Below are 17,899 nucleotides of genomic sequence, written 5' to 3'. Positions count from 1 at the left end.
TGGGGTGGTCCAAAGGCCATGACCAGGAGAGAATTCTTGAAGACGTCTTTGGTGCAAAAAGGTGATTTTATTAAAGCATGGGGACAGGACCCATGGGCAGGAAGAACAGCACTAGGGTCCTGACTGGTATCTCCTTATATACCCTCAGGCTGGGAGGGGGTCAGGGATGGAGTAAGTCTCTAAGGAATTTTGGAAACAAGGTTTCCAGGCCCTTGAGGGGTTAGCTGTTGCTAGCAAAATGCCATTTATTACCATTTAATAAAACCTCAGGGGGTTTATATATCAGGGGGCCATAAGCTTGGAGTATGATTGCCAGCATGTGTTGTGGGGTAGTTGAGATAAAGGATGTAGGCTTACACGATCCTTGAGGTTGGGATAACGTTAAGCTAAGGTTCTCTTTTACCCCTAGCAAAGTGTCATCATCGAGGCAGCTGAGCCCCCAGAGGGAGGTCACTCTGCCGGTTTCAAGGACTTGTCAATGGGATGTAGGCAGTAAGGGAATTTAATTTTTCATCTGCCTTAGTTTCCCACATTACTATGGCAAGCACTTAAACCCCTTTCCTTTGTTCTGGGTGGTCAGGAGCATCCAAGAAATATCACACAGATCCAACCTGGGGTGGGGGTGGGGTGCTGGCTTGTGCTTTGCCCCTCAGCCTGCCTCCTGCTCCCTCATCATGTAGGACTTAAGGGAAATGTTGCAGACACTACAAAACAGGAGAGTGAAGAATGAAAAGGAACACAGAAGCAGGTGGCGGCTCCAGCCGTTTATCTGGGACTAGAAAGATAGTACCTAGTTGGAGAACAGATGGTCAAAATGAAACCACGATTTTAGTTAAGTGTCTATGTTTTTATAAATCCTTATATATGTTTACCTATATATAGCGATTAGTCATTTTATATACATTCCTTATGTTTTGCTAAATTCTCAGTTTCAGAGTGCTCGTGTAATATGGATGCTTGCATCCACCTACCCTGTGAATCATAATTAATACACTTTTCTTCAGACCCTCTTCCCGTTTGCCCATTCTTGCCCACTCTTGCCACTCCCTACTAGTTTCATTGACAGAAATTTTGATCATTTATAATTGGTGCCTGTTTGTCTCCATACCTATGTATAGTCTATCTCTCACCCTCTATACAGGCAATGGGAAATTTCTTACAGCGGCATGGCTTACAGTAGGAGCTTAAAATTATTTTTCTTGATCTAATGAGTGCTCAGTTGAGGATTCTATTTCCTGATTGATCAGTAAATGTTCTTCATATTTTGTGAACATTAACTCTTTGTCTATTCAGATTTGTTGCACATATTCTCTTATTTCTTATGTCCCCTTTGGGTTTGTTTATGATAAGTATTTAATGCTAGAAATAAGATATATTGTAATGTTTAGTTTACTGTGATTTCTGAGACTTACGTACCAATCAGATCTATCTTGTAATGATTTCTCATTGTCATTTTAACTCTTAAATGGTCTGGAGTTGATTTTTAACATATGGTAGATTTAGGAATTTAAATCAAATTATCTTAGTAGTGATCTATTTTCTCAACTTCTTTTTTTTTTAATTTTTTTTTATTTATTATTTCTAGGAGAGAGAGAGAGAGAGACAGCGTGAGCAGGGGAGGGTCAGAGAGAGGGAGTCACAGACTGAAACAGGCTCCAGGCTCTGAGCTGGCAGTCAGCACAGAGCCCGACGCGGGGCTCGAACTCATGAACCGTGAGATCATGACCTAAGCGAAAGTCAGACGCTTAACCGACTAAGCCACTCAGGCGCCCATATTTTCTCAACTTCTAATCTTGTGTATGTTTCTTGCATATTCCTTTATGATTTGCAACCTATAATACATTAATATAGTCCATTGAATTAATGGACTTCTTTTTTTAATGTTTTTATTTATTTTTGAGAGAGAGTGAGCATGAGTTGGGGAGGAGCAGAGAGAGAGGGAGACGCAGAATTTGAAGCAGGCTTCAGGCTCTGAGCTGTCAGCACAGAGCCTGACCTGGGGCTCGGACCCATGAACTGTGAGATCTTGACTTGAACCGAAGTCGGACGATTAACCGACTGAGCCACCCAGGCGCACCTAAATGAATGTACTTCTTTACAAACATTAACACATCTGTTCTACTTATTGACCTGTTAATCTTTTTGTTAGTACTTCCTTGTTTTATTTATTATTTGATAAAAATTGTATATTCCGGTGTATTCCAATATCTTTTAAGGCAAGACCCCTCTATCATTTTCCTGTTTCCAAGTTTTCTTACCATTCTTGTCTGATTTTACTTTCTGTGGGATTTTAAATTTTTAATTATTTTAGTATTTAATGACTTTAATATTTAAATCTAGTCTGATCATAGCAGGTGAAGCAATCTTTCCTTACACCATTGAATGATTCTAGGACGTTCTTGCAGTCCTCGGACACTGGCAACTACATTGCCACCTTGGCAACCCCTCTCTCCCTCCGGCTCTGCACTTAACTTGTTGAGATTTCATTCCATGAGTGCATTTCAACCTGACCATTTTCGCCCTATACTTTTGGGAATTTAAGTTTCCAAAATAATGTAGAAACAGATTATGATGGGAATAAAATCTTAAAAATCAATGGAGTGAAGTAGCATGTCATCTTAGGTAGAAATAAAGATTCAGTTCAACAAGTAGGAAAATTATATTTGAAGGCCATTTAAATTATCTATTTAGTTTGGCATATATGGTTTTGTGTACACAACTTTGTGCAATAATATGCATATGTTACAATATGTAATATATAACATTTCATATATAATAAAGAGTACACTCATTCAGGGGAGTGAGAATTATCAGTACTATTTAACACATTGTCTCTCTCCCTACCTTCCTCTATTGTCTTTATTTTAAAAATTTATATAAATTAAATGCACTTATGAGGCAGTTTCACTCTGTCTGCATGTTTAAGAGATGCCTCCTAATTCTTAGGTTATTTTGTTATTGAATCTCTGATTTAGGAGGTAAGCAATGCACAAATTATTTTTTAAACAGTATATCTTCTTGGTGTGCCTGAGTGGCTCAGTTGATTAAACGTCCAACTTCGGCTCGGGTTGTGATCTCACAGTGCATGGGTTCTAGCTCCATGTGGGGCTTTGTGCTGACAGCTCAGAGTCTGGACCCTGCTTTGGATTCTGTGTCTCCATCTCTCTCTATCTCTCCCCCACTCGTGCTCTGTCTCTCTCTCTCAAAAATAAATAAACATTAAAAAAATATTTTTAAGTTTATCTTCTTTCAGGCCATGGGTTTGCTCTTTTACAAACAGAAAACTATATGTAAAACATAGATTTTTGATTCTCAATTTGGTTTGATGAGTCTTTTTTAAATTTTGTCCCAGATTTTGATGGAAGTTTTACTTTTAGGCTTGGATTTTAGTGTTCTAAGCTTCCATGTCTGTGTGTGTGTGTGTGTGTGTGCGCGCGCGCGTGCATGCACGCGGGTGCACAGGCACTTGGATGCACCTGTGCTTTTATTATTATTATATGGCAAAAAATTGGGAGATGCTGCATCTGAGATGGCTAGATAAATATAATATCACTGGGTGTTTCCAAACTATTATTTCATAAATATTTGTTTGAAGGATGGTGTTCCTCAGGTTTATAAAGGATTAACTTCAACAACTGGAATTTCTTAATAGAATTGTTTGTAGAGATGAGTGTGATTATATGGATTAATAATTATCCAAGGTGGGGAGGGGAGGTTGTCCTTCATTTTATTACCATTTCACTCTCATGCCAAATGCATTTGTTTCTGTCTGGTGCTAAATGCTCAATATGATTAGCTAGTTTGACTTCCATCCCTGCCTTTATTACAGTTTGCTCCTCACATACCAGTTTAATGAATCCCTCCTAAGGAAGTATATGGATGGGCCTTTGTTCCAACTAGGCTTAGTTCAATATTAGTTCAATACTAATTCTTGAAGCTCTGCTAGAAATGGTCTTTTTCTTAGTCTTTCAGTGCAGGGATTATGAGCATAGTCTAGGACTTGAAGTGAGCAAAAGAAAACCACGTTTGACAAATATTATCTCTTATGAACTAAGAACCGTGTGATAAGAGATGGCTGCTATTTGCTCTTTATTCTAAAGAAGCTTCTAGTCTAGTGTGGGAGATAAACAATCAAATAGCTGCATTATGGTGTGAAGAGTTCTGTATTAGAAGGATGACCAAAATGAGACCATTATAAAGACATGAGATGATTATTCCTGCTTGGTCAGGAGTCAGAGGAACAATCAAATGAACAAACACTCAGTTCACCATTACAGGAAATCAACAGGCCAAAATATTGTAAGAAAAAAAAGATCAGCAGTTTTGTCAACTATACTTCAATTTTTAATTTTTTTAAGTATAAAAAATTTAAGTTTAGCAGTAGCAGAAACAATAGTAGATGCTACATGAACTAGTTTCTGGAAGTCTGCATAGAAGAGCTGAGATTTGAAGGATGAATATGAACACAGGAAAGAACATCCTGGAGATGTTGAGAGATCCAGCATACCTAACTAGCATAAGTGTGAAAATGCCTAATCTGATACAAGAAAAATAAATTGTCCGCTGTGACTCATCCTGGTGTGCATGTTTGGGGTGTTGGAGGTGAAGTTAAAGACTAGGATTGGCCTCCTAAGCCATACTACTGATTTTGAAATTTGTTCTCTGGGTGACTCAGAGGTTATGGTGCAGAAGAATGAAATGGTCATATTTATGTTTTAGAAAGAAAGCTGGCAACAGAATAGGGAGCTGATGCCAAGAAGATAGTTGGGAAGACTTTGTTCCTCCCAGCTAAATGTAGAGTTTGCCTTCCATTCCTCTTTGCTTCTGGAAGAGGGTTAAAATGGAGGAGGGAATAGAAAGGAAGAAAGTCAGAAGAGGATGAGAAAAACTCTCTGGAAGAAGTTATATTAATCAGTAGTAGGAGTGAGGAAGTGAAGCTTCCATTCTTCTCACCTCAAGATCTTATATGGCATCTTAAGCCTGGAAACCAGGAACTACCTACTGGATGCTGTCTCCTGGTTTCTAACACCTCTCCCCTTTTTGCCTGTCACATCTGATCTTGTCACTAAATTTTAATATTAAAAAAAAGGCGACATATTTTCTCATGCCCTTCCTACAATTATCAACACTGGCTTCCATTTTAAACTCTTAGCACCTAACCAAGATCCAGAAGGGCTTATTTCTTCTCTCCCTGTTGAGTGTTGCTCATAGATGATGCTCTACAAGTTCTGCATTTATCATTATAAACCCTGCTTAAAATCTTAAGCTGAAGGACAGAAGTTAAATTCATAGACCAAATTTTAAAAACTTCTTTCTACCTACCAGCATGATTGTTCTCATTTAGGGCCTTTGGCCATAGTCTTCCTCCTCCCGTAGTCCACTCCTTAATCCACTCATATCAAAATTCTTTCACTCCCTCACAGAATTCAAACTTCAGCTCAAATCCTATTTGTTGGGACATGTATGTTGGTGGGTAAGGGGAAGCCACATATCCCTTTTGTTCAGCACTTCACACTTTATTGAGAAGGCCTTCCTCATTTCTCTACATATATTATTTGCCTGAATGTTTGCCAGGTTCTCATAAATAGTCCAGTAGTCTAATAATTTTCAGTGGGAACATGTTTAGTTCAATTCAGCCAATATTTATTGCGCACCTAATACGTGTAAGGCATTGTGCTAAACATTCTCGGGATGCCAATGTTAAAGGATAAATAAGTCAAATGTCTGCTCTCAGGAAGAACAATTAACAAATTTATTCCTTGGAAAACTATTTCCACTTCACCTGTACAATTAATTTGTGACTTTTCAAATAAGATACTCTTCCTTCATTGATTTGGTGAGTTCCATAAGTAGATGAAATCATGACGGAAGTTCCATAAATGTGTTTAAGTGGCACACATTTCACATTTCACAGCAAAAACAGTCTCAGTAGACATAAATGTCATCGAGCCTTCAGTACCGAACCATGCCAATGTATATATGGCTAATTATACCGTATGTCTTAATCCATTCAGGCTGCTCTAACAAAATACCACAGAGTGGGCGGCTGGTAAGCAACAGAAATTGATTTCTCATATTTCTAGAGGTTAGAAGTCTGAGATCAGTGTGCCAGTATGATCGAGTAAGGGTGCTCTTCTGGGTCACAGCTTGCCAACTTCTCACTATGTACTCACACAGTAGAAGGGGCAGATGGGCTCTCTCAAGCGTCTCGGGCATTAATCTCATTCATGAGGATTCTGGCCTCATGACTTCGTCACTTCCGATAGGCCTCATCTCCTCACCTCCTCATACCATCACATTGAGCACTAGCATTTCAACGTGACTTTGAGGGCAACACAAGCATGTAGACTGTAACACCACATATATTGAAAATGCCATTCTCAGAGGCTAAAATTTAAGAAACGGATGTATCCATTTTTCACACCACCTTCACTGTTTTGAGATTTCCCTGCTATTCATTTTAAAGGAAAGCAAACATGATTTCTTTTAATTATTTCACCTGAAAGGAGAATTTAACAAATAACTTAATAACAGCTATAGTTAGAAATAGAGTACATGAAGGGGACAAACTATAAGAAGATAGGCAAGCCTGATAAAAATTTAAGACTGGTTGCATCAGCCCTGACATTTACATCAGAAATCATTCGCCCTTTGGTACTTTCTTAGCAAGGACATCAGTTGTCAGGAATCAATAATTCCGTTAGATAGGAAACATAATTTTCCAGATAATGGGGATTTTATCCCAGAGGCCTTTGAATATCACAGGGAAAAATAAAGAATTAAGCCTCTTAGGAAAGCAAACGTACCCTATGTTACCATCTTTGGCCAATGCTTTCTAATTCTTCTTTTTCATATCTTTAAATACAGAATCCCCTTCACCTACAACTGAGTTTAGAAAATTCATTAAGTTCTGACGCTGATGTCACTGTCTCAGTCCTGACCATGAACAACTGGTACAATTTTAGCTTGTTGCTGTGCCAGGAAGACTGGAACATCACCGACTTCCTCATTCTTACCCAGAATAATTCCAAGTTCCACCTCGGGTCTATCATCAACATCACCGCCAACCTCTCCTCCACCGAGGACCTCCTGAGCTTCTTACAGGTCCAGCTTGAGAGTATTAAGAACAGTACACCCACAATGGTGATGTTTGGCTGTGACATGGAAAGTATCCGACGGATTTTCGAAATTACCACCCAGTTTGGAGTAACTCCCCCTGAGCTTCGCTGGGTGCTGGGGGATTCACAGAACGTTGAGGAACTGAGGACAGAAGGTCTACCCCTAGGCCTCATTGCTCATGGAAAAACAACACAGTCCATCTTTGAGTACTATGTACAAGACGCCATGGAACTGGTCGCAAGAGCTGTAGCCACAGCCACCATGATCCAGCCAGAACTCGCTCTTATTCCCAGCACGATGAACTGCATGGATGTGGAAGCTGCAAATCTCACTTCAGGACAATATTTATCAAGGTAGGATGTGAAGTGTGTGTTACATCCCCATTCATAGGGTTTTGACAGGAAGTAGAATTTCCCTATCTGTCTCCTTTGTAGAAATCTTGACTTTGAGTACCTTTAAACTCTAATAATATTTCTGAGAGCCTTTCTGGTTACATAGGCTAGTATTTCATAATCTGTCATCTAGAATTTGATCTATAGATTTGAGAGCACATGGTGTACAGTAGGGAACACACAGTCCTGCTTTTAAACCCTGGCTTAGTCGGTTACTAGCTATTTGTTCTTCGCAAGTTATTTTAAAACTCTGGCCCTCAATTTTCTAATTAATAAGCTAGGATTAAATTGAATAGCTTGATCTATGATCATAAGCTATGAAATTATATATGAAAAGTTCCTAACACTGTGCTCGGCTCAGAGCAGAAACAAAACAAATGTTTCTGTCCCTGCCCACTCTTTCTCATATCAACAGACTTGGACAAATCTCTCTAAATCTATACAGGAAAAAAAAAAAAATAGTCAAGCAGGAAATGGGTTCTTCATTTTCCTCCCAGGCTGTGGTGCTTAAGGCAGTAGTATAGAGTAGTAGTTAAAGACATAGACCGTGGAGCCACACTCTCTGAGCTTGAAATTTAGCTCTCCCACTTACTGTTTGTGTGACCTGGTCGAATTACTTAACTTCTCTGAGGCTTAGTTTCCTATATCTTATATCCATTTATGTAAAATAGATCCTACTACCCATGGGGTCATTGTGATAGATAGATAGATAGATGATAGATCGATAGATAGATAGCACTAATAGTTCCACAGAGTTTTATTTAAATACACACACACACACACACACACACACACACACACACTCTTTTTAATTAGGTAGCTTTTCTTCTCCAGTTCTCTGTTTGGTTCAGAAGATACAAGGAAAAAGTCCATTTAATTTAAAGAATACCTATCATATGGAACTAGTTTTCATGATACTTGGGAAAAGGAGACTATCCTTAAAAGATATTTTATTGGGACCTAGATTTTTTTCCTGAAAAGGACTACCTGTGATCAGAGAGACTATATCAGAGAATTTTTGGCTATTTTAGAGGTGAGGTCTTAGCTCTAGGCTGGTCCCATTTTTAAAGTTTATTTATTTTTAGTAATCTCTACACTCAGTGTGGGGCTCGAACTCATGACCCTGAGATCAAGAGTCGCATGCTCTTCTGACTGAGCAGGCAAACCTTAGAACAAGGACATCCTACTATATTGAGAAACAAAAGACAACCTTATAGTGTCTTGCCTTTTAAGAAGACATAACTATTTGATGAGATGTCAGGAGGTCATAAGCATTTTATGTTTAATCTTACATATATGGACTGAGCACCTATTATATGGCCAAATGCCATATATTGGCAGAGTTTAACCACAGTGTTTAACTATACACTCCCTAAAGAATGTGGTTAAAACAAGAAAATAATTCAAAATTCATTTATTAGGAATCTACTGATGATGAAATCAGATATTTTGTCATCACCTGAACTTTCCATTTTCCCCATATTGTGTTTTAATTTCTACAAGATTAAAGTCTTTGCAAATCTTATTTTATAGTCACTATTAAGGTTTAATCTACCATTTTTTAACTAGCACATAATTGAGGCCCAGGATTTTATCTAGGGTAAGAAAATCCTCCTTCGTAACAAAATATAAGCAAAACATTTATTTATAATTTTGAATAGTCATCTTTTTGGAAGAGTAATCACAAATAGCAGATAAGAAAAACCCCTATGAAAACTACATTAAGTTATTTAGCGTCTTTCTGTTTCATGTCTCATACAATGGAGAGCACAAGGAAAAACATTCTTAAAAATGTTTACAAACTACAAAGAGAAATTGTTGGCTTAAGTTCTATATACTGTAAGGGTTCATTTTATCAAGATCAAACTGATCTTTCTGGCTCCAGAAGGTTTAATTTATATTAAAGTTATATGCCTCCTTTCACAAGGATCCCATGGTACTTTGTACATGAAATTAGATGATGATACTTAGCCTATTTCATCATCATTATTTGTCCATGTGCCTGACTTTGGAGCTAAAGTAGAAATTCTGTTAAGTTGAGACACTATTATTCAGCATAGTTTAATGCCTAGCACATAGCAGCCACTTAATAGACATTTATTGGAATAGAAGGAAGAAAAGGAAATTTTTTATTATATTTACATCCTACATTATCTGCTGCTGTAGAAGAAAAATAGGTGCTGGTAGACAAATAAAAATTTTTCTAACCTAAAAACATAGGGTTTTTCTTACTTAGGTACTTACTGTCCTTCTTTTCCTTTTTTTTTTTTTTATTCCTTTTTGATGAAATGTTAGATTCTTGGATAACTTTTGCCCTTGTGGCTGTTTCTACATGTTTATCTCACAAAATTTGAAAGTTTAAAAGAAGAATGTAAGGTTTGGTGCCTGGCAGCAATTCACAATGTATGAATATATTGTCAATATATTCATATATATTCATATATATTCATATATATTCATCTTCATGGATGTGTTTGCGAGTGAACTCCAAGAACTTCAGGAAATAGGCCTAGGATTTCTTAGACTCCCTGAGGAATACAGTCAAAGAGAAAGTTTCAAAGTGTTCGGGAAAGGTTCAAGAGAAGTGGGCTAATCTCTGGAAGGAATCTTTATAATGAGTAACTGAAAAGCTGCCTTAAGCCATAAAACATCTGTGGAATTTCCATCAGTCTTATTTATTTTGTTGAATACAGTCTTTTAGGAAGTTCGTTATTCTCAGTCCATAAGTCACATCTGCATATAGTCATTTTCTTAATTGTTCCTAAATTTTGTGAGGCTGACCCCACTTCTTCATGGCATAATGAAAAGTCCTGAGGATAATGAGCCATGAATAGCGAGTGTCAGTTATGCAAGCTCTCATTTCTCACACAGTCATTTTTAGTTTGGGCAGACAGAATTGTTAGCGTTTTAAAATGTTAATGAAATCACCCCAAAGCATGGACTTTTCAGCATAGGCTTTTAGGCTAGAAAAAGCAGTTCTCATGACAGAGTACATAAATGTAATTACAGGGGTGCCTGGGTGGCTCAGTGGGTTAAGTGTCCAACTTCAGCTCAGGTCATGATCTCACCGTTCATGGATTCGAGCCCCATGTTGGGCTCTGTGCTGACAGCTAGCTCAGAGTCTGGAGGCTGCTTCAGATTCTGTATCTCCCTCTCTCACTGACCCTCCCCTGCTCACACTGTCTCTGTCTCTCTCTCTGTCTCTCTGTCTCTGTCTCTCTCTCTCTCTCTGTCTCTCTCTCAGAAATAAATAAAACATTTAAAAAAATGTAATTACAGGTATAAAGGATTTTATTCTTCCAGGGTCCATCATAACTAAATGTAGGGGCACCTGGTGGCTGAGTCAGTTGATTATCTGACTCTTGATTTTGGCTCATGTCAAGAATCCCAGGATCATGAGATCAAGCCCCACATCAGGCTTCCTGCTAAGTGTGGAGCCTGAGCCTGCTTGAGACTCTCTCACTCTCCCTCTGCCCCTCTACTCTGCTCATGTGTGTGTTCTCTCTCTCTCAAATAAAAATAAATAAATTAATAATAATAATAAGTAAATGTAGATAAAACCATTGGGGACTAAGTTCATAGTGTAATCTTTAACAACTTATTTGCCAGTCATTTTATTAAATGTTAATTATTGAAGCGATGATATCTGGTCCATCCAGTAATAACTTCCTAAGTACATATGTGTGGGTGTTTTTGTGCAGCTGATGACTCTTTGTTGAGCTAGGGTGAGGTAGACAGAATGAAGACATACGTCCTGTCGTTTTCAAGCTGACAGCCTCATGCTTGAGGTTGAAAAGTAGAGAAGTAATTATAAAACATAAAAGTACATGATTCTTAAAAAGAGAGATATGTCCATATAGACAAAGACTGAGGGAGAAACACTGGAACTGGATCCTATGTTAAACAAGTCATTTTCTGGTTTGGAGCAAATTCATAGGCCTAGGAAATGGCATAAGTAAATGCACCAACATCTAAAGAAGAATTTGGTACAGCTGGAGCATACATTGTATATGAAGGGAATTCGACATGGTTGTGGAAAAGTAGTTCATTTGATAGCATGCTACACAAGGCTTTTATGCCAAGCTAGGAAGTTTTCATTTTATATGCATACTGGATGTCACCTGAAAGGCAGAACATTAGCCATGATGTATTTCCAAATTAACCAATTAACCAACTAAAGTAATACAGCATAAAAACTTGAAAATAATTTTTTAGACCATTGCAATAGCAAAATTGTTTTTATTTCTCAAGATTGGTTTTAGCCTTGGCCACGTTTACTCCCTTATTGCACTGTAAACACCAGACTCTAGTGAAAGTGAGCAGCTTGACCAGCTCTTCTGGGGTTAGGCTCTGCCCATGCTTCTCTTTAGGCCCTGCGAGCTAATGAATTTATTGTTGTTAGAGAAAGAGCTCCCTTGGGTTAGTCTTAGCTTGGTCAAAGACTGTCACCGGTTCGTTAAGAATTCCAAGAGTCTAGACACTGACAGACCCCTCATTCTCTTGGCCTAAGAAGTCCCTGACCCTTTGGCTTACTAATTATAGTCCTGATAGTTACTCTAACTTCTAAACAGGCCATAGAATCTTGCTTTATTCTTTGAACAGCTTCTGGAGGTCAGTTCTCTATCAGGGAGGCCATGATTAATTCATTTATACTTCAAAAACATTTGTTGTGACTATTAGGTGAGGCCCTTGGCTAGTACTGGTGGCATAAATGGTAGAAAATGGGGACCTTGCTCTCAGGAAGCTTATAATCTCCCTTCTGTTCTCTCACTAAGAGTGGATATACTCCTCTAATCATCCGTATATTTTTAAGTTTATTTATTTATTTATTTTTGAGAGAGAGAACACATGCTAGTTCTCTGTCTCTAGTTTATTTTTGAGAGAGAGAGGGAGAGAGAATCCCAAGCAGGCTCCACACCGTCAGCACACAGCCCGACGCAGGCCTCGATTCCAAAAACCATGAGATCATGACCTGAGCCAAAATCAATAGCCAGACACTCAACCAATTGAGCCATCCAGATGCCCCCCACATATTTTTAAATAAACTTTCTTGCATTGAGCTATTTGGTTATTATTCTTCATTGAGACAATATCCATCCTACTAGTGATTATTCTCTTGCATTAGCTGGCATTGCTGGGCCCTCTCTGTGTTTGTCCTTGAAGAAGGGTCCAGCATGCTAGAGACTGTCCTCCAAACTGTGTTCATATTTATGCGTACGTGGTCAAGCAATACCAAGACAATACCAAGATACACTAAGGTTTCATTAATAACAAATGTTGATTTACATATTGATTCTGCACATATTGTTTACAGCCTACTATGTGCCAGGTTGTGAGGCACTAGGAAACTTCGAGGAAAAAAAGGACTTAAACAAATATCTATTAAAAAATCCCAAGATATAAATTAATGGGCCCCATTTTATTCCTGGATATTAAAAGAATTGTAGAAGAACTTGAGACCACGTGATATAATTATAAGTTTGGATATTCTTCCCCATACTCACAACAATTTGCTGGCACTGTGACCCTAGCAAAGTTATTTAATCTTTGGAAACTTTAATTTCCATAACAATAAGGATTCCCACCTTGAAAAGTCAAGTGGTATGCCTAGGGTCATTCAGCTAGTACTTTATAAGGGAAGATTTAAACCAGTTCATCTAAATCCAAATTCCAATTCAAAATTGATATAAACCTTCCTAAATTCGGACCCCATTACTTTGTAATTCATATTCTTTCCGTGAAAAGCTATATAAATCAGGAGGCATGATTACTCGTGTATAAGCATTCTTGTTCTAACAACCCTACTGACCCAAACTAGTTAGCCCTTATGTTTCAGCTGTCCTTGGAGAAGATGCAGTTGCATTGAACATGGGAGCCAGGGGTTGGGTGCTGGTAACACTGGTTCCTCATATCCTCAAGCAGAACCCATTGGTGTGTGGTGACCTAGTGTGTCCAACTGTTACTCCTAAGTTAGCACTGTCTGCTAGGTCATCCAAGGTGTCAATACTTCTAGAAAGCACATGTCTTGGTGTCATGAATCTTGGGGACTGACACTTAAGGTCTGTGCTTCCAGGTGTTTCCAGTAGGAACCCCTATCACTGAACTAACTTGGCTGAAATCCTTTGAACTTGCTGTTCTCTCCGTGTCACGTAAATCATGCCAAGAGCTGAGTCTGAAATTTTCACTAAGTCATGGAAGCCTCAAATAAGAAACATTAGAAATAGGTATTCCCTCAGGACCCTATTTTGACAAAAACAGTTCCATTTTGCTTAGTCTAGCATCCAGCAAGTTTTAAACCGTGGAATTTTTCCAAATTAGGAGAGCTTCCAAGCTTTTATTTGCCGGAGAGGAAATTGTGCTCTTTGTTGACTTTTTACTTTGTATGCATCTACTATAAAATTTGGAAATATGTCAGAAGAGCTATGAAAGTATAGAGGGCAATACTGCAGCTCCACTCTGAATTCCAGATCTATCTCTCAGGCCACTTCAATCTCCAGACCCTAAAACCCTTTGGATGGATGAATGACTGGTAAATACTGTGTGATGTGCCAATGGGCTACTTAAGGGATCTCAGTACCTAGATTCGTGCTGGAGCCAGATCGGGAGAGCTAGGACGAATTCGGTTAGAGTATTACACAAAGCAACCAGGAGCAATCCAAGAGCTGGGCACAGACCACCATTGTGGAGAAGAGTCAAGGTCCATACCAAAAAGCAAAAGCAAAAGAAAACAACTTAAGAGTATGGAACATCTCTAACACTAATGTGAGAGAAAAACACAGAAAGCAAAAAGCGCCAGCCTGTCACTTGCGGCTCACAAAAGCAGGAAAATGGAGTCTTATATCCATGTGTCTGATATTTTGAGGTGTACTATTCACACCAATAGTAACACAGCCCAGAATGTAAATTAACATAATCACGGAGGTTACTGTTTTTCTCCTCTTGGGAAAAAAGTCAAGAAGGACGGGAACTGTCCTTCCACTATGTAGTTTCACTTGTAAGTAACTGAGTTTTGCTAATGTTGGCAAAGCATAGACCCAAATGATTCATAACTGTACATACGTATATTTATTATGTTATTAAATTGCTGTTGCTGTTGTCCCTTAATTGGTAGAAATTTATTTTAAAAGGTGAGCTTTGTAAGTGTATGTGATCAAGGATTAAAATACGTGGGGCCCTCTGCTCTCAGGATTGAAATTTAGCAATTTCTAATTCCTTTTAATTTTTTTATCCTCGGAGAGGTTTCCCATTGTACCAATTTCTATTTTTGATACTATCCATCATTGAGGAGGAAATGTATTAGAATTTTAATGCTTTGAACAATTTGTAAATTGCAGATACAAATACTTCCTGGCTGGCTGAGCCCTGTTCTTCTGGCAAAGTGATGAAGAGCTCTCATGTCTGATCTGCATGCAGAAGGCATGTGTTTAATCGCATTTACCCCACAAACATTACTAAGCAGTAACTCTGGTCAGGCACTGTGCTGTGTCTAGGATTCAAAGATGACTCAGTACTCTGGATGCTTAGATGAACACTGAAGTCTCTTTCAGCTTGACAGGCTGCAGTGCTAGGAAGCAGAGCAGTAGTAGGAAGAGAGGATTTACTTATTCCTACCAGCCACTGTGTGGAAGAGACTGCTCTCTGGAATACGGAGAATGTCAAAATCCACACCCTCACAGATTTAGGGTTGGAAAAGTCAAAGATAGAGGTAATCATCTACCAAATACTTACACTTCAGGGTCACTAAGAAGGATTAGAGAGGACATTAAAATTTAATGTTTAATTTGGAGAATTGTCCCATACACAGAGAGCAAAATCAAAACAATGTCCTCTCATACAACTGAACCCTGGGTAACTCTGTGGCTAAGCTGACAAATTCATGTCATCAGGAAAGGGTCTGCTGCAATGCAAGTGGCCATAAAGTGAAAGCTGAATTAATAATAGCTGGGCATACAAATAGGCAAAGGGTCTCCAGTGCTATTGAAGAAAAGGAGGGGGTGTGTGTGGCAAGATGATAAAAGAAACATTCAAAATAATANGCAAAAAAAAGCACAAAAAAATAGTAAAATTAACTGGGGATGGCCAAGAGCTGATTCAACATAAGATCTCCTTTTCACACGACAGAATATTGACACTTCTGTTATGCAAAGTCTACCAACAGGAAGAGACAGAAAGAGAGGAAGAGAGAACATTCAGAAAATTAAATTAAGAGAAAGAACAAAAAAATAATGAGATAACTGTGGATTAACCCACATGCCAGAAACTAAGAAATGTGGAGGAAGGGGAAACCATCTAGAGCCTGGGGAAGAGATACAAACTGAAGATAATTTAGAGAATAAGAAGGAATAGGGAAAAGTCTTGAAGAATTAAGAAAAATCACACACATGGATTGAAATAGAAACATCAAATATAAATAGCTAATAATTCAGGCAACCAGATCTCTATAGTGGTTGTAAAACATTAGAACTGGAAGTTAAGTTCTCTAAAAGATTTAAGACTATGCAAAGATAGAATAGTTTGGGGCTCTCCAATGATAAAGAATAGGAAATAAAAAACTGCATGAGTATGAACTTGTGACAAATGTCAAAGTGTGGAACTTTGGAGGATGTGAGTTTTGACTGGCAGTTTTGTTTAACATGATTGTAGATAATGAATCACATGGAGAAAATATGGAATTTCTGAACATTAGTATATGTCTTCCCAACTCTCCTTCCCCACCCCCACCCCCAGTAGAAGGAGAACAGAAACTTTAAGAATATTCATTTATGCGGCACCTGGGTGGCTCAGTCATTAAGTGTCCAACTTTGGCTCAGGTCATGGTCTCACACTTGTGAATTCAAGCCCCACATCAGGCTCTCTGCCACCAGCATGGAGCCGCTTCAGATCCTCTGTCCTCCCCCACACCCTCTGCCCCTCCCCCTCCCCGGCTTACATGTGCACACACACTCTCTCTCAAAAATAATTTAAAAAAAGTATTCTTTTTTTTTTCATACTAAAAGGGCTTTATACAGCTTCTGGTCAATAAAGTGTAGTCAGTAGCTCTGGAGCTAAATTAAAAGTGGCCAAGAAATAAATATTTAGCTTCACTGCATAGGTGCAAGTCAACCTGACAAGAATTAGATGGTGCTGGAAAGAGGGAAGTTGGAGAGAATGGCACTAACAGTAATACAGGCCAAGGCGAAAAGTCAAAATTAAGTTCTCACGGGCTAAAAAAATGCTACAGAGCTTTATGGAGGATGAACAAATCTTTCATTCCTCAGGGGCGGAATATTAAATATGATGAGATGATCATGGGAAAAGAGAGTCAGCTCATTTTTCAAGCTATATGAGAATGAGGATACAGATTTTTTTAATGATACAAAGAACGTTCCCAAAGGGGAAAATAAATTTTATGGCTTTACAGAGCAGAATAGAGATCCTCATGTACAAATAAGATTAATGGAAGATGGCAATGGGCGGGGGGAGGAGGAGGCCACAGATAAGAGGACAATTTAAAAAGAAATAAAAAACAAATGAGTGCCGTAGATATACAAAGATAAGTTGAGTGAAATAAAGATAAAAGTAGAAATAAATATATGACCTACAAACAACTGGGCCAAGGAGGAAGACGTGGGAGGAAGAGGATGTATTTAAACAATGGTTTGGTTCCTCTGGGGTCAAAATGAAGACTGGAAACAACGGGATTATTCCAGAACTAGTGCAAAAGCAGGAAAAGATACAGATGTATAAAAAAATACAAAAACACATTACTCGTAAAATGATATGCTATGAATAAAGAAAAGTCAGGGGGGCGCAGATCTTAAAATCTGTAAGAACATGACAACATTATTTTTGGCAGGAGATTTTTCTTTAACTTCAATGAATTTTAGAACAGGACTTTAAAAAGTAAAAATAGTACGTGAATAATGTAATTAAGCAAATTAAGATAAACACCTCGGTTAACATTCTATTACTGAGGACCGTAGAAGCCTTTGACACAGTTGATCACTGCCCCGCCTTGGAACGTCTTTTTTACTTGGCTTCAAGCACCCGAAACAGCCTGCTCTTCTCTTACTTCTCTGGCTACTTCTCCGTTCCCTTTGCTAGTCCTTCCCCAGCGGCACCGCCTGCAAGTGCTGGGGTGCCCCAGGCTGACTCCTGAGACTCCTCATCTGCAGTTACTTGCCTTGTGGTCTCACTTGGTCTCCTTGAATACCGTGGCTAGATGGAAGGCTCCCAGTTTTGTAGCTCCAGTCCCGCCTCATTCCTGAGCCCCACACCATCTCCAGCCACCCACCCGACATCTACATTTCAATCTCTGCAAGTTATCTCTAATTTAACCTGAGCAGTGCTCGCCGGCAGCACATGTACTAATTTAACCTGAGCAAACTGAACTGGTGGTCCTCACCGAC

General features: G+C 38.7%; 1 protein-coding gene across 1 annotated transcript in view; it reads left to right on the top strand.

The window, feature by feature from the left end:
• GRIN3A (glutamate ionotropic receptor NMDA type subunit 3A) overlaps positions 1-17,899 on the top strand; it is a 164,925-nt gene that overhangs the window by 44,586 nt on the left and 102,440 nt on the right. Inside the window, exon 2 of the mRNA XM_077752250.1 lies at positions 6,868-7,472. Within this exon, the coding sequence (XP_077608376.1) occupies positions 6,868-7,472 (605 nt within the window). The remainder of the gene's footprint in view (positions 1-6,867; positions 7,473-17,899) is intronic.

The sequence above is a fragment of the Crocuta crocuta genome, unplaced genomic scaffold (genome assembly GCF_008692635.1).
Source record: "Crocuta crocuta isolate KB4526 unplaced genomic scaffold, BGI_CrCroc_1.0 scaffold211, whole genome shotgun sequence".
Taxonomy (NCBI): domain Eukaryota; kingdom Metazoa; phylum Chordata; class Mammalia; order Carnivora; family Hyaenidae; genus Crocuta; species Crocuta crocuta.
Note: the sequence above shows the minus strand (reverse complement) of the source record. Positions and strands in the feature narration are given on the sequence as shown.